The sequence below is a fragment of the Geotrypetes seraphini genome, chromosome 2, assembly GCF_902459505.1.
Source record: "Geotrypetes seraphini chromosome 2, aGeoSer1.1, whole genome shotgun sequence".
NCBI lineage: Eukaryota > Metazoa > Chordata > Amphibia > Gymnophiona > Dermophiidae > Geotrypetes > Geotrypetes seraphini.
This window is the reverse complement of record NC_047085.1, coordinates 100,742,501-100,760,514: the sequence shown is the minus strand read 5'-3', so window position 1 is coordinate 100,760,514 and position 18,014 is coordinate 100,742,501. Positions and strand designations below refer to the sequence as shown.

Below are 18,014 nucleotides of genomic sequence, written 5' to 3'. Positions count from 1 at the left end.
CAGAAACCACTTTTAGAAGATAGGAACCATACGCAAGAACACCGCAGCATCCGTAATACACAAGAAAAGATCCTGACAAGAAACAGCATGAAGCTCCGAAACTCTCCGAGCCAAAGTGACAGCTACAAGGAATACCAACTTGAGAGTGAAGTCCATCAAGGATGCCTGCTCCAAAGGCTCATAAGGTGGGCGAGCCAGGGAGCGGAGAACCCGATTCAGATTCCATGTCAGACAATGGAGGCGCACAGCAAAGCTTTTGTGTACGCCGCCACGGTGGACTTCCGTTTGCTATGAAGCAACGTAGCCATCACTGTAGAATAGCCCCAGCCTATCAAGGCCGCGGTATGGATCCTGCAGAGCGATCGGCCCTTGTGTGAAGAGACGAGGGTGATAAGGCAATTGTAGCCCTTGACCCTGCCAAAGCCAAAACAGGTCAGCATTACCACAGCTGCCACGGCCAATCAGGAGCCACCAGGATCCCCGTCCATCCCCTTTGCTCTATTATTCGACGCAACATAGGCCATGGAGGGAAGGCGTATAGAAGATCCTCCTGGGGCCATGGCTGCACCAGAGCATCCAGTCCATCGCTGCCAGCCTCTCAACAACTGTAAAACCTATCAGCCTTCTTGTTTGCCACAGTTGCAATGAGATTGAACACTGGGGCCCCCCCATCGGTGTACTATGCACTTGAACGCTGTCCCGGTGAGAGACCACTCTCCGGGGTCCAGCGTCTGGTGAGTGAGAAAGTCTGCTTGAATGTTGTGCACACCAGCCACGTGAGCTGTGGACAGCGCTACCAGATGCCTTTCAACCCAGCAAGAGCACTCCATGCTTAGGGAGGGACTCCTCTTGACCCCCTGATGATTGACGTAAGCCTCTGCCATGGCATTGTTAGAGAACACTCAGATAGCGCGATGATGGAGATGATCCTGGAAATGCAGGAGGGCCAGCCAAATTACCCTCAGTTCCAGGCGACTGATTGACCACTTGTGCTCCAAAGGCGCCTACCGGCCCTGCACTAGACTGCCACCACCGGAGCTGCAAAAGACAGCCAGAGAGACTCGCATCCATTGACAAGAGTCGCCCAATCCAAAATCCCGAGCAGAAGGCCCCTGGCCAGTGATAGGGGACACAACCACCACTCCATGCTGCTGCACGCCACTGCCGTACAGGACAGGTTGGCAAGCAATGGGTCCCACTGCAAATTCAATCAGGACAACAGAGCCTCCTGCAAAGGACGTAGTCTGGCTCTGGCCCAATGAACTACTTCGATCATCGCCACCAAGAGCCCCAGGATCTGGAGATAGTGCCGGGCCATCGGGGTCAAAGTGGCCAGAAAGCCTCCGATGACTTTCCGAATCTTCTCTTGACGTGACACGGGGAGGAAAATTTTCTTCTGTCCCATGTGAAAGCGGACCCCTTGGTACTCCAAATCCTGGGTGGGCTCCAAATGACTCTTCAAAGGTTGATCACCCATCCCAGATGCTGCAGCAAATGAAACACCTGCTGGACCGTCTGGATCCCCTCAACCAGACAGGGAGTCCTGATCAGCCAGTCATCCAGATACGGATGGACCTGGAAACCCAGAGAGTGGAGATGCGCTGCCACTACCACCGTCACCTTGGTGAAAGTACTGGGTGCTGTCGCCAATCCGAAGGGAAGAGCTGCACATTGAAAGTGCTGCTCCAGGACATGAAACTGTAGAAACTTCCTGTGCGCTGGAAAAATGGGGATATGAAGATAGACCTCCGTGACATCCAGGGAGGTCAGAAACTCCCCTGGCACCACAAAAGCAATGACAGAATACACTGTCTCCATGCAGAAGCAGGGCACCCTCAGTGCTGCATTGACTGTTTTGAGATCCAGGATCAGTCTCCAATCTTTTGGAGCCTCTCTTTGTAAACGATGAAGTATATTGCGTATCTCCCTGAGCCCAAGTTGCCATCTGACATGGGCTCAATCACTGCAAGATCTAACAGTCTGCGGACCATGGCCTGCACCCAGAGTGCCTTCTCGGGGCGGCCTGCAGGGGAATCCAGAAAGTACTCAGAGAGAGAACCGAGAAACTCCCAATTTGAGCCCTTCACAGAGTACCTCCAAGACCTAACAGTCAGACATGATGGTTTCCCATTCCGCCAGGAAGACAACCACCCCCTGGTGCACAGGAGAGGGGCCGGGAGCATGGCGTCAGAACTGTTTCTTAGGGGGAACTGCTGGATGTCTATTTGAGGACTGCTGACGGCCAGACCCCCAAAAACGTGGCCTGGAAGATGAAGGGTACCTCTGATCTGAGGAGGGAGGACTGGAGTACTGGTGAGGACGTCGAAATGCACGAAAATTAGAACGCCCCGAACACCTGGCAGGACATGACCTGTTCCTGGGAAAAGCCTTGGGTTTACAGTCTACACTTGCCATAAGGTCATCCAGACCCTAGTAGAACAGAATTTGTCCCTTAAAAGGCAACTTGTTCCAGGTGGCCTTAGAGGAGGAGTCCCCAGACCACTACCTGATCCACAGCATCCTCAAGGCGGACACCGAATAACCCCCCCCCCCAACTTGGCAAGAACTTTCAATATGTCATATAAGGCATCAGCCATATAATCTACCCCAAAGACGAGAAAATCCAAATCATGCAGCACCACAGGGTCATGGCGTAATTTGGAGTGGCATGTCCAAGCAACGAAGGACAAGGCTGTCACCGCCTTGACACCGGCCACAGCCAAATTAAAACAGGCATTTAAGGATAAAATTCACATGTCTGTCCTGAACATCTTTAAGGACCACCCCTCCATCAGTACGGAGGGAAATATGCTTGTTGACCTGAGCCACAGCTGAATCCACCTTCGGCGAAGCAAAGCACTTGGTAAAACCGACCACCATGGGGTAAAGCCTCACCATGGTCCAAGCGCATTTCAAAAGACCCTCCAGGTTATCCCAAAATCTCCTGGGTTATCAGGAAAGGAGGCAGTTAACAGCCTCTGATCACTCATGAGATAACATTCCACCTGGACCAACTGATCCGAAAGCAGCTTTAATTCCTTCAGAGATTCTGTAATGAGGTCCTTAAGATGGGTAGGTTTGAAAAACCTGCGCACTGTGGGATCCCGGCATCCACACGGATCCTGATCGCGGAGCTTCGCCAGATTCACCACATCTGTGGATGCTGCCGAACTTCCCTGAGAATGCAGAGGGATCAAGGGCCTGACGCAATGGCAGGCATTACCCTTTTCCACACCGGGGAACAAAGCAAAAAACCTAGGTCCAATGTTGCTATAGTCCCTACAGATGGCCCAGATGTAGTTGGGGTGACCACAGGCATGGACTTCTTAACCAAGTATGCCTGATAGAGCTTATTCACAAAATCCAGGGGGAAAAGGTCTCCAGCAGCGAGAATCGCCCTGTGCAACTCAGACTTAGAGTGCTTAAAAGACTTATGAGGCTATTCTCAGGAAACAAATTTATATTTCGTCGATACGCTGACAGCGCTCTGCCAAGAGCCCTCGAATACAATTTGCATGGAAATTGAGGCAGAAGGTTCAAGCATGGTCTCCCCGGAGGTGAAAGGCACTGCATCAATGCAAACTTCGCCCCCTCACGGACCGCAGCTCACATGGAACATGGCTGCGCATCCAACATCCATCCGCCACAAACGAGGCATGAATTCATCCATTCTCATTCTGAGGAGGCCATCTGTGAAGTTTGGAGCAAAAAAGAAGCTCCTAACTATGAAAAATGTAGTTTTATTCAAATTGGGAAAAATCCAAGATGGCTGCCGCGGGTGTCAATTTTGCACTAATAGCCCAGGAAAGGAACATGGATCCCTAAAAAATGGCAATTTGGGGATTTAGGTAAACTCCACCACCCACAGAAACATCGTGTAACCACCTAGCGGACACACGCAATCCAGCTCTGATCCCAGTCGCGCCTCAAAGGAACTGCTCAGCCTGAGCAACACCCAGTAGTAGCGAACCTGGGGCAAGCTAGCTCCCGATCCCATAGCCCCAATTAGACTTGCAGGCTATCTAGGGGGCTTACTGCAGAGCAGGGAACACCCCAGAAGCAGACATTCTCCAACAGTCTGCAATCTCCCACCGAAAGGATGTCTCCCGCAGGGAACCTCCACAGTACAAGGTCAAAACCGCAAAGGAAAATACTGAGAACTAGGAGCAGAAGAGATAAGCTCCTACAGGCTGGCTTATAGAAAGACAAGAATGATGTCCAAGGGGCATGCTCTAGGTCAGTGGTTCCCAACCCTGTCCTGGAGGAACACCAGGCCAATTGGGTTTTCAGGCTAGCCCTAATGAATATGCATGAAGCAAATTTGCATGCCTATCACTTCCATCATATGCAAATCTCTCTCATGCATATTCATTAGGGCTAGCCTGAAAACCCGATTGGCCTGGTGTTCCTCCAGGACAGGGTTGGGAATCACTGCTCTAGGTCACTATTCTTCAACCACCAGTCCAAGGACCGGTGCCGGTCCGCAGGAAATTTCTGCCGGTCCGCGCAGGGCCGGCAAGATTGCTACTGCTGCTAAAGCCGATAGGAAGTCTTCTTTCCAATATCAATTCTGACGTCGGAGAGGACATTCTGGGCCAGCCAATCACTGCCTGGCTGGTTCAGAATGTCCTCTCCGACGTCAGAATTGATGTCGGAAAGAAGACTTCCTGTCGGCTTTAGCAACAGCAGCAGGGCAGTAAGATAGAAGCCAACTTGGGGAAAGGAAGGAGGGAGGCTTTTATTTTTTTGTGCGGCAGGGAGGGAAGGAGGTAGGCAGGCAAGCAGGCTAGCTTTGGCCAGGGAGGGAGGAAGAGAGGTAGACAGGCAGGCAGGCTGGCTTCTGGGGTGGGGATGGGACAAAGTGTGGAAGGCAGTGAGAGGGACATGGGAAGGAGGCACTGGGGGCACTAAGGACATAGGAAGGAAAGAGGGAGGGAATAGAAAGGGACAGTTCTTGGGCCTGAGTGCAGAAAGAAAGAAATGAAAGAAAGGATACACAGACAGAAGGAAACGCAACCAGAGACTCATGAAATCACCAGACAGCAAAGGAAGGAAAAATGATTTTATTTTCAATTTAGTGATCAAAACGTGTCAGTTTTGAGAATTTATATCTGCTGTCTATATTTTGCACTATATTTGTCTATTTTTCTATAGTTACTGAGGTGATCGAGCTCGCGGAGATGGGGTGGAAACGGGGTTTTTAAATTTTAGTCCTAGTAGTTTGCTGGTCCATAAAATAATTCTTTTATTTCTGCCAGTCCACGGGTGTAAAAAGGTTGAAAAACACTGCTCTAGGTTATGCTATAACAGGGAGGAGTTAAGACTTCAATCATCTGAGGCTTCATACTGCGCCTGGCGGCAAGGGATGCATAACCCACTGGTCCCAGAATAAAAGGGGATTGTACAAGAAGCTGTAACAGTTTACAGGGAGATCTTCTGCCTCAACAAGCCTGGAATCTGGACTGCTTGTTTCTTCTGACTGCCTTTTGGGTCCAACGCACTGGCCAGACACATCAATCCCTCCCCCCCCCCCCCTCTCCGAACACAGTCGGTCCCAATCCTGGAGGAAACCAGCCTGCACTCAAACCTACTAATGGACAAACCTGGAACGAGCTATGCTCCCAAGGGAATTGTCCTTGAGCTCCCAAACTGTTAATGCAGTCTGTCCAAGTGGGTGCACTGCAAAGCAGCCTACCCCTTGGAAATAAACCCTCTGCCTCAAAGTCTGTGCTCTCCCGCAGTCAGAGCTGTCCCCAAAGGTTCAGGAATAGAGTGGGGTTGTACAAGAAGGAAAATTATTTGTAGGAAGCTCAACTGGAGAGGGCACTGGAGAAAAACACAACCACTACCCCTCCTCTGAATACTACTACTATTATTTATCACTTCTATAGTGTTGTAAGGTATACGCAGCACTGTACATTTAACATATAATAGACAGTCCTTGCTCAGAAGAGCTAACAATCTAATTTGACAGACTGGTCATCTCAAGTTTGGGGAGATTATGCAAATAAAATGAAGTAATCTAAACAATAGAAACTCTTTGCCTGGTCTCAGTCAGCTCTTAGTCAGGCAAAATACTTTAGAATTAGATGAAGTAAATAGATCTGAAAGGGCAGTAACCTCTTATCTTTAAGAAGACACAGGAACAAAAAATTGATCCAGGATGGCAGAAACGGCAATAAAATTCTGAAAAGGGAACTACGAAGGGATGAGAGTCACGGTGAGGAAGAACATTAGGAAGAGGATAAACACTGCAAATACGCTAGAGCAAGCATGGTCCCTTTTCAAGGACACAGTCACAGAGGCGCAAAATCTATATATACCGCGTATCAACAAGGGTTCCAAGAGGAAGAAGAACAAGGAACCAGCAAGGTTCACTGTAACAGTGAAGTAAGCAATCAGAGACAAGAAGACTTCGTTTAAGGAATGGAAAAGGACAAAAACTGGAAAAAGCACAAACATCATCAAGGCAGTAAGAGGGGCCAAGGAAAAAATAGGTAAGGAGACAAAATAGTTAGGAGGTGAAAAACTTTAAGCCTTTCTTGCCATATATTATAGGGAAACGATCCGTGAAGGAAGCAGTGGGGCCATTACATGATCATGAAACAAAAGCAGTACTAAAGGAGGACAAAGCCATCGCCATCAAACTGAACACATTTTTTGCATCTGTATTTACCGAATTGGATATATCCAATATACCAGAAGCCGACAGGCTATACACAGGAAATGAAAACAGGGACGACAGTCAGTCTAGAAGAGGTATGCAGACAGATCGATAGGCTTAAAAACTATAAATCCCCAGAACCGGACGGCATCTACCCGAGGGTAATCAAGGAACTGAAAGGGGTTATAGCTGAACTTCTCCAACTAATAGCCAATCTGTCAATCAAATCAGGAAAGATTCCAGAAGACTGGAAAGTGGCGAATGTTACGACAATCTTCAAGAAAGGTTTGAAAGGAGATCAGGGAAACTACAGACCAGTGAGTCTGACTTTGGTACCAGGAAAGATGGTAGAGGCGCTGATAAAGGACCACATCATCGATCACCTTGACGGACACAAACTGATGAGGACCAGCCAGCACGGCTTCAGCAAAGGAAGATCTTGCTTGACAAACTTACTGCACTTCTTCGAAGGAGTAAATGGGCAGATAGACAAGGGTGACCCAGTCGACACTGTATATCTAGATTTTCAGATGGCATTCAACAAGGTTCCACATGAACGTCTATTTCGAAAAATTGCGAGCCATGGAATACTCACGTGGATTAAAAACTGGTTGACGGATAGGAAACAGAGAGTGGGGGTGAATGGACAATACTTGGACTGGAAAAGCATCACGAGTGGAGTGCCGCAGGGTTTGGTGCTCTGGCCTGTGCTCTTCAACATATTTATAAACAACATAGAAATTGGCGCGACGAGTGAAGTGATTAAATTTGTGAATACAAAGTTATTCAGAGTAGTGAGGACACAGAAGGATTGCGAAAACTTCAAAGAGACATAAATACATTCAAGGAATGGGCCGCGAAATGGCAAATGAGGTTCAATGTGGATAAGTGCAAGGTGATGCATGTCAGTAACAAAAATCATATGCATAAATGCAGGATGTCCAGTGCTATACTCGGAGAGAGCCTCCAGGAAAGAGACTTGGGAGTACTTGTAGACAAGACAATGAAACCGTCCGCGCAATACGTGGCGGTGGCAAAAAGGGCAAGCAGAATGCTAGGAATGATTAAGAAGGGGCTCACTAACAGATCTGAGGTTATCATGCCGCTGTACCGGGCCATGGTATGCCCCCACCTGGAATACTGCGTCCAACACTGGTCGCCGTACATGAAAAAGGACATAGTATTACTCGAAAGGGTCCAGAAAAGAGCAACAAAAATGGTTAAGGGGTGGGGGAGTTGCCGTACAATGAGAGGCTAGAGAAACTGGGCTTCTTCTCTCTTGAAAAAGAGAAGACTGAGAGGGACATGATCAAAACATTCAAGATATTGAAGGGAATTGACTTAGTAGAGAAAGAGAGATTGTTCACCTTCTCCATGTGAAGAGAACTAGAGGGTACTCGCTAAAGATAGAAGGGAAATGATTCCGTGCAAACATAAGGAAGTTCTTCTTCACCCAGAGAGTGACAGAAATCTGGAACGCAAAAGCACCCATCAGGGATTCAAAAAAGGGTTGGATAAGTTCCTACTGGAACAAAACATACACAGGTAAGGTTAGACTCAAATAGGGCACTGATCTTTGACCTAAGGGCCGCCGCGTGAGCGGACTGCTGGGCTCGATGGACCACTGGTCTGACCCAGCAGCAGCAAATCTTATGTTCTTAAAAAGAGATGCCAACTGCAGGATCAGGATCATTAAGTGCAATAGGGACATCTAGACACAAGCAGGATATTTAACACAACAGAGAAGATATAAATGCCAACAATACTATTACAGTAACTTTTACCTCAAGCATCATTGGCCCAAGTGCATCCTTGTCAATGACACTCTGGCCTGTAGAAGATACATCAGCTTTCTGCACTTCTTCACTGGCTGATGCAGCTTTTTCTATAAAGAAAGAAAACAAAACAATTACATGACAGTAGGGGGTAAGGATTCATAGGCAAAATTTTATAAGCAGTGCTTCATATTTCTCATTATAACTAAAAAATTCCAATCTAATACCACAAATGAGGTTTACAGTTATAACCAAAACACACAAGTTGAAAACAGGAATGATGCACACACTAATTTTCATGGATGTCAGAATCACAAGCAAATGCTGCTAAGAAGAATGCAAGAACTTAAGGGGAGTGTAAGGAGGAAGCGCATGAGATAATAAGGAAGCACCACCAATATAGAAAGCTTTATGGGCTAATGTACATCACATGAACAGCTTTCAGGCTTGCAGGTGTCATATTTAGATACAGCAGATATTTTTCTGTGTCTGGAAGGCTTAGAATTATAAAAGAGAGAGGAAATGGAACTTGAACCTGAATCCCTTGGATTACAGTCCACCACACTAACCACGAGGCTACTCCTCTGACCTGTTTGCTACTTGTTCAGAATGGCCATAACAGCTGCAGCTAACATACAGCCTGGTTTTCCTTTCCAGTTCACTTTAAGGGAGAGGGAAGGGGAGAGCAATCACTGGGGGATTAAGGAGGTGTCATTCTTTAATCCCTCCAATGGTCAGCTGCTCAATTAGAACAAACTTTTGCAACTTGAATGTGACAAACAGGTCTAGATAAAATCGTCCTTTATAGACATGGCTATTCCTTCCCATTCAAAATCCTGGCTTGATGTTCTACTTTTCAGCCATGCTCAAAATATGCCCACAGCATGCTCTCTTGCTATTTGGATGAACTGCAGTGTGAAGCATCTAAACACTGATTTTCCAAAATCAGAATTTGGATGATTTTAGCAGATGTTATTTTTAAGTATTTTAAAATGCCCATCTGCTTTGAAAATGAGCACTGAAGTGCATTAAACAGTTAACATAGGAATTAATGAGCACCATTAGTACATACCATCCCTAACAGTTAACATAGTTGCTTGACACTTAGGCCAGATTCTATAAAAGGCACCTAGGTTAGGTGCCGCTAATCACCCTAATTGGGGATGCCCAGTCGAGTTCCATATGAAACTCAAAATTGAATAATGAGCTTAACTAGCATAGTAATTGACCATGTCATTAAAAGTTCATTAAAAAAAATTATAAAACAATTAAGAGTCTCACATGGAACTCAGACCGACGCCTATCGATGCTTAAGTTGAGATACCTACCTGCACCTAATGACGCCTATCTCAAAGGTGACCATGGTTAGGAACAGAGAATGTGTGTGATATGACTCAAGTATCTGTAAATTAGGCTAGGAAAACCCTGGCCTAAAATACCGGTGTCTACCATTAGGATGCCTAAGTTAAGCTTTGGTAGGCACGATTCTGTAAACGGTGCATAGTGGTTGAATGACGCCATTTATAGAATCAAGCCCTTAGTAACATAACAACGTAACATAGTAAATGACTGCAGATAAAGACCTGAATGGTCCATCCAGTTTGTCCAATAGGTACATGCATTATAAATTCATGATTAAATTGAATTGCCTTTGATATTTCTGGGCCATAGACTGTAGAAGCCTATCTGGCATTGTCCTTAGATTCCAACTACCGGAGTTGTTGTTGAAGTTCATTCCAGCCTATCTAAACCATCTCAAATTTACTGGAGTTCCAGTCAAAACCCTCCCCAGCCCATCCCAAGCCATATATGGGACATAGACTAAGTTTGCCCAGTTCCTGCCCTAGTTCATCAATTTATATCCATCATTTTCTGATTAAATATCCTCTGTGTTCACCGTTTTGCTCTCCACCACCCTTCTTGGTAGGGCATTCCAAGCATCCACTACCCTCTCCGTGAAAAAGAACTTCTTAACATTACTCTTAAGTCTTATCACCCTAAACCTCAATTTGTGTCCTCTAGTTTTACCTTTTTCCCTTCTCTGGAAGAAATTTGGTTCTATATTAAAACCTTTAAGTATTTAAACATCTGTATCATATCTCCCCTATCCTTCCTGTCCTCTAGAGTATACGAGTGGCTTCAAGGATGGTGCCGGGAAATGAACTTCGGATTCCTGAACCATGGAGAGGCTTTGCAAGGACTTCAGGGACCAGACGGACTCCATCTGACCAGCAGGGGTAAGCACATCTTTGGACACTGACTAGCCCACCTGCTTCGTAGGGCTTTAAACTAGTTAAGTCTGGGGAGGGTACCCACTCAGATACAAGTACAGTAAGGAACGATCCTGACGAGGTGAGTCGAAACTCCGATTCTAAGTCCAAAGTAAGTGCCCCCATTGCAAACAATTCTCTAGGAGTCACACTACCCCAGGTGGGAAACTCCCCACAGGGACTTAGCAATCACGGGGTATGGAGGGCTATGTATGTTAATGCACACAGTTTAGGCAATAAGATTCTAGAATTAGAGACCAAAATAATGAATGCCGACCTTGACGTGGTGGCAATATCCGAAACTTGGTTCACAGACTCTCATGGGTAAGATATGGCTATACCGGGATACAACTTATTTCGTCAGGACAGAGAGGGAAAGTCAGGGGGAGGGGTGGCACTATACATTAAAGAAGACATCAAAACTACCAGAATCACAGATGTCAAGTACACCGGGGAATCCCTCTGGGTGAACCTGGCCAGAGGCAGGGGAAAATGCCTGTATCTTGGTGTAGTATATAGACCTCCAAGACAACTGGAAGACAAAGACTCCGAATTAATTGAAGACATAGAGAATATCACTCTACGGGGAGACACTGTTCTGCTAGGGGACTTCAACATGCCTGACGCAGATTGGAACTCATACTCAGCAACAACCAGCGGCAGCAGGAGACTGTTAACATCCATAAAGGGAGCATGACTCAAACAAATGGTATTGGAACCCACTAGGGCCCAGGCGATCTTGGACCTGGTACTCATCAACGAGGATAGCGTCTCGAAGGTCTCGGTAGGAAATACGCTAGCCTCCAGCGACCACAACATGTTGTGGTTCTACCTCAGGAAAGATTTCCCTAGATCAAACATGAAAACAAAAGTACTCAACTTCCGAGGCACTGACTTCGAACGCATGAGAGATTTCGTCCACCGGACACTGCAGAACCAAGCTACGACCAATGATGTGGAAGCTATGTGGTCATCCCTGAAATCTACCATACATGAAGCGACAAGCCTCTACATTAAATCAGTACACAAACGGCGGAGAAACAACAAACCCCAATAGTACTCCGCAGAAATCTCGCACCTCGTCAAGGAGAAGAAAAAAGCATTTATTTGTTACAAACGAACGGAGACTAGGGAAGCTAAACTAGAACATAGGTCTGCAGCGGTCAAAACGGCAGTCAGGGAGGCCAAACTTCGATTGGAAGAGACTCTGGCAAAGAACATGAAGAAAGGGGACAAATCCTTCTTCAGGTATATTAGTGATAGGAAAAAGAACACAGACGGGATAGTACGCCTTAGAAAACCAGATGGGAACTGCACAGAATCAGATTCCGATAAAGCAGAACTACTGAATGAATACTTCTGCTCGGTCTTCACCTGCGAGGCACCGGGGCACGGTCCGCAGTTGCAGGCAAGGCCCAGCATGGAAGACCCGTTTCAGAATTTCGAGTTCACACCTGGCAACGTCTACTACGAACTGGCAAGACTCAAGATGAACAAAGCCATGGGACCGGACAATCTACACCCCAGGGTGCTCAGTGAGCTGCGTGATGTCATTACATAGTAACATATTAACCTAGTATATGTTTATAACTTGCTTCTACATACTTTTTCAAGCTGAACTCAGCACAAGAAAATCCACAGTCTTTTTGTTTCAAAAGAGCTGATTCATCAAAGTTCCTTATGGCTCAGCAAAGATGGATTCAGTAAAATGGTGTCAGGCCCATCCATGCCTTAAGCCTTTGAAAGGGCAATGATGTAACACTCCTACAAGATTAGTTTTCCTTCCACTGTGTTCCAGTTACCATGTGGTCTGTAAATTAGCAAAATACCTAGCTCTTTTCCACTCTGGATTTTGCATACCACAGATCATACAATATATTATTCCAGGACAAGCAGGCAGGTATTCTCACATATGGGTGACATCATCAACGGAGACCGGATGCAGATACCTCACAAGCTCTTTTCATTTCACTCAGGTTCCACCAGAGCTTCCTCCAAGAGAGTATCCTTCCAATCCATCCCAGAACGCCCTTCTTCTTCAAGAAGCTCACGCTCTGTTTTGTCTCCATGCCATCGAACCAGTTTCCCTTGGAACAGCAGAACAAGAGGTTTTATTCCCGTTACTTCCTTGTTCTGAAGAAGACGGGCGATCTGCGGCCCTTTCTGGATCTCAGGGCACTCAACAAATTTCTAATCAAAGAAAAGATTTGCATGTTGTCCCTGGCATCCCTTTATCCCCTTTTTGAGCAGAACGACTGGTTATGCTCTCTGGATCTCAAGGAGGCCTACACTCATATCCCCATTCATCCGGCCTCCCGTCAGTACCTTAGATTTTGGGTGGGGAATCTGCATTTTCAATACAGAATACTACCTTTCAGCCTGGCCTCGTCTCCCAGAGTGTTCACCAAGTGCCTGATAGTGGTAGCAGCAGCTCTAAGAAATCATGGTCTTCAGGTATTTCCCTACCTAGACGACTAGCTCATCAAAGATTCCACATCTCAAGGGGTTATTGTAGCGACCCAACAGGCTACCTGGTTCCTACAAAGTCTGGGATTTGAAATCAACTTTCCCAAATCTCAACTTCAGCCCTCACAGAATTTACAGTTCCTTGGAGCTGTTCTGGACACTGTCCAACTCAGAGCATTCCTTCCACAACAATGTCTGGAAGCTCTTCTTCAACTCTTGTCATACAGTGACTTCCCGCTCTTCCATCTCAGCGAGACACATGATGGTACTTCTGGGTCACATGGCCTCCATAGTACATGCGACTCCTTTTGCCAGACTTCACCTCAGAATTCCTCAGTGGACCCTGGCATCTCAATGGACGCAAGTTTGCGACCCTCCTTCTCAAGTCACTCCTTCATTGAAGAAGTCTCTCCGTTGGTGGATGCTCTCTTACAATCTTTCCAGAGGCTTGCTTTTTCAAATGCCCCCCCCATCAGAAGGTCCTCATGACAGACTCTTCAACCTATTCTTGGGGCGCTCATCTCGATGGTCTCTGTACTCAAGGCCTCTGGATCAGTACAGATCGTCAGTGTCATATCAATCTGTTGGAACTCAGAGCGATCCTCAAAGCTCTCAATGTTTTTCAACATCTGCTTCACGACCAAGTAGTCCTCATTCGGACGGACAACCAAGTCGCCATGTATTATGTCAACAAACAGGGAGGGACGGGGTCTGCTTCCCTTTGTCAAGAAGCAATGAAGGTTTAGGACTGGGCAATCTGCCACAACACCTTCCTCAAAGCTATCTACATTCAAGGGGCGCAGAATTGCTTGGTGGACAACTTAAGTCGTCTTCTGCAGCCTCACGAATGGACACTCCATTCCGCCCCTCTTCATCACATTTTTTCACAATGGGGAACCCCTCAGATAGACCTCTTTGCAGCTCCCCACAACTACAAACTGCCTCAATTCTGATCCAGGATATACTCTCCTCATCGCCTTGAGGCAGATGCTTTTCTTCTGGAATGGTCAAATCTTTTCCTCTATGCATTCCCTCCATTCCCTCTCATTCTCAAGACTCTGGTCAAGTTGAAGAACGATCATGCCACCATGATTCTAATTGCTCCTCGGTGGCCAAGAAAACCTTGGTACTCCCTTCTACTTCAACTCAGTAGCAGGGAGCCATACCTTCTACCAGTTTTTCCTTCTCTGCTTACACAGAGTCAGGGATATCTGCTTCATCCCAACCTGGAGTCTCTATACCTGACAGCTTGGTACCTCTCAACATAACCCCTCTTCAGTTTTCTCAGTCTGTAAGAGATGTTTTAGAAGCTTCTAGGAAGCCTACCACTAGACAATGCTATCACCAAAAGTGGACTAGATTTTCTATGTGGTGTTTTTCTCATCATAAGGAGCCTCACCATTCCTCCTTATCTTCTGTTTTGGACTATCTTTTGCATTTATAATTCTGGCCTCAAGTCTACATCTATCCGAGTCCATCTCACTGCAATTGCGGCTTTCCATCAGCCTATTGAAGGAAAACCCCTCTCTGCTCATCCAGTGGTTTCCAGATTCATGAAAGGACTTTTCAATGTCAAACCTTCTCTCAAACCGCCTCCAGTGGTTTGGGACCTCAATATTGTCCTTACTCAACTAATAAAGCCTCCATTTGAACCAATTGATAAGGCTCATCTGAAGTGTCTCACTTGAAAAGTGGTGTTTCTCATTGCCCTCACTTCTGCTCGACGAGTCAGTGAGCTGCAAGCTTTAGTTGCTGATCCACCTTTCACCATGTTCCATCATGATAAGGTGGTTCTTCGTACTCATCCTAAATTCCTCCCTAAAGTGGTCTCGGAATTTCATCTCAACCAATCCATGGTTCTTCCAGTGTTTTTTCCAAAGCCTCATTCTCATCCTAGAGTAGTTGCTCTTCATACTCTGGATTGTAAACGTGCTTTAGCCTTTTATTTGGAACGCACCAAACCACACAGATCTGCTCCTCAACTTTTTTTCTCCTTCGATCCAAATAAGTTGGGACATCCTATTTCTAAGCGTACCATCTTAAACTGGATGGCGGCTTGTATTTCATTCTGCTATGCCCAGGCTGGATTACCCCTTCACAGTAAAGTCACAGCCTATAAGGTTAGAGCTATGGCAGCTTCAGTAGCTTTCCTCAGATCTACATCTATTGAGGAAATTTGTAGAGATGCTACTTGGTCCTCGGTTCATACCTTCACTTCTCACTTTCTCCAGACCGGATGGACAATTTGGCCAAACAGTATTACAAAATTTATTCTCCTAAAATTGCCAACACTCCCACCATCCCATTCTGGTTAGCTTGGAGGTCACCCATATGTGAGAATACCGGCCTGCTTGTCCTGGGATAAAGCACAGTTACTTACCGTAACAGGTGTTATCCAGGGACAGCAGGCAGCTATTCTCACAACCCACCCACCTCCCCTAGTTGGCTTCTCTGCTAGTTATCTGAACTGAGGAGATGTGCGCCCTACGCTGGGTGGGAAGGCACACGCGCATGCGGGCGACTCGAAACTTCGAGTTTCTTCAAGCAAGTCTGCTTGTGAGGCGTCCGCATCCGGGCTCCGTCGATGACATCACCCATATGTGAGAATAGCTGCCTGCTGTCCCTGGATAACACCTGTTAAGGTAAGTAACTGTGCTTTCTAGTCCCTGGTCATTTGCATATTGAAGTATTGAGTTCAATTTTGGACACCATATATGGCAAAGGATACAATTTATTTATTTATTCAATTTTCTATACTGTTCTCCCAAGGGAGCTCAGAACAGTTTATATCAATTTATTCAGGTACTCAAACATTTTTCCTTATCTGTCCTGGCAGGCTCACAATCTAGCTAATGTACCTGGGGCAGTGGGAGGATTTATTAACTTGGCCAGGATCACAAGGAACAGCGTGGGTTTCAACCCACAAACACAGGGTACTGAGGCTATAGCTTTAACCACTGCACCATTCTTGAAGTGGTCCAGAGAAAGGTGACAAAAATGGTAGGGGGTGTGAGCCAAAAAACGTACAAGAAGAGACTGGAAGATCTGAATATAGAAACATAGAAGATGACGGCAGATAAGGGCCATAGCCCATTAGGTCTGCCCACTCTACTGACCCACCCCCAAGTCTACTATCCTAGGGATCTCACTCCTGGTGATAGGTTCCCTTGGCTTAACCCTCTAAGGGATCCCACATGGGCATCCCATTTGCTCTTAAATTCTTGCACACTGTTTGCCTCGATCACCTGCACCGGGAGCTCGTTCCAAGGATCAACCACTCTCTCGGTGAAGAAATATTTCCTGGTGTCGCCATGAAATTTCCCACCCTTGAGTTTGAGCGGATACCCTTTTGTGGCTGAGGGTCCTTTGAGAAAGAGAATCTCTTCTTCCATCTCGATACGGCCGGTAATATACTTAAACGTCTCGATCATGTCTCCTCTCTCCCTACGTTCCTCAAGTGAGTACAGCCGCAAATTTTTCAGCCTTTCCTCGTACGATAGATCCTTGAGTCCCGAGACCATCCTGGTGGCCATCCGTTGCACCGACTCTACTCTCAGCACATCTTTTCCGTAGTGTGGCCTCCAGAATTGCACACAGTATTCCAAATGAGGCTTCACCATGGTTCTGTATAATGGCATTATGACTTCAGGCTTCCGGCTGACGAAACTCCTGCGGATGCAACCTAACAACTGTCTTGCCTTAGATGAAGCCTTCTCCACATGATCAGCAGTTTTCATGTCTGCGCTGATGATCACTCCCAAGTCTCGTTCTGTTGAAGTTCTAGCTAAGGTCTCACCATTCAAGGTGTAAGTTCTGCACGGATTTCTGCTGCCGAGGTGCATGATCTTGCATTTCTCAGCGTTGAAGCCCAGCTGCCAGGTCGAGGACCAAAGCTCCAACAAATGTAGGTCCTGTGTCATACTATCGGGTGAATTGCCATCTCTCACTATATTGCATAGTTTGGCGTCGTCAGCGAATAACGTTACCTTACCTTGAAGCCCCTGAGTTAGGGTCACCTATGAATATGTTGAAAAGGAGCGGGCCCAAGACTGAGCCCTGCGGTACTCCACTGGTCACCTCCGATGTTTTAGAAAGGGGACCGTTAACTACCACCCTCTGAAGTCTGCCACTCAGCCAGTCATTGACCCATGTAGTTAGTGTTTCTCCCAGCCCCATTGATTTCATCTTGCTCAACAGCCTGCGATGCGGGACACTATCGAAAGCTTTGCTGAAGTCTAGGTATATGACATCCACGGATTCTCCCAAGTCTAACTGTTTTGTTACCCAGTCAAAGAAGCTGATGAGATTGGATTGGCAGGACCTACCCTTGGTGAATCCGTGTTGACTGGGATCCCGTAGATTCTCCTCATCCAAGATTGCGTCTAATTTACGTTTGATTAGTGTTTCCATGAGTTTGCATACTATTGATGCGAGACTCACCGGTCTGTAGTTTGCAGCCTCTGCCCTGCAACTCTTTTTGTGTAGTGGAACGACGTTAGCTGTTTTCCAGTCTATGGGGACTCTCCCCGAACTTAGGGAGAGATTGAAGAGTCCTGATAGCGGTTCTTGTCATGATGGAATACTGTGAAAGGTGAATCCACTACTAAAGCTTGTAGCTCACTAACTCTGCGAGCAGAAGTGAGAGCGATGAGAGAGACCACTTTCCAAGTGAGATATTTCAGATGAGTCATAGACATTGGTCAAATGGAGGCTTCATCAACCTAGAAAGAACTAATCCCACTGGAGGTGGTTTGACATTGAAAATTCCTTTCATAAATCTGGAAGGATGAGCCAAAAGAGGTTTCCCCTCTAGTGGCTGATGAAAAGCAGCAATTGCAC

At 46.5% G+C, this 18,014-nt stretch overlaps 1 protein-coding gene across 6 annotated transcripts in view; it reads right to left on the bottom strand.

Annotated features, from left to right (window-relative positions):
* NCOA2 (nuclear receptor coactivator 2) overlaps window positions 1-18,014 on the bottom strand; it is a 410,025-nt gene that overhangs the window by 252,201 nt on the left and 139,810 nt on the right. For all 6 annotated transcript variants that reach the window (XR_004538319.1, XM_033933336.1, XM_033933340.1 and 3 more), the window contains exon 5: window positions 8,449-8,549. Coding sequence is in view for 5 of the 6 variants with exons in the window: in XM_033933336.1 (XP_033789227.1) it covers window positions 8,449-8,549 (101 nt within the window). In the remaining variant the exon portion in view is untranslated. The remainder of the gene's footprint in view (window positions 1-8,448; window positions 8,550-18,014) is intronic.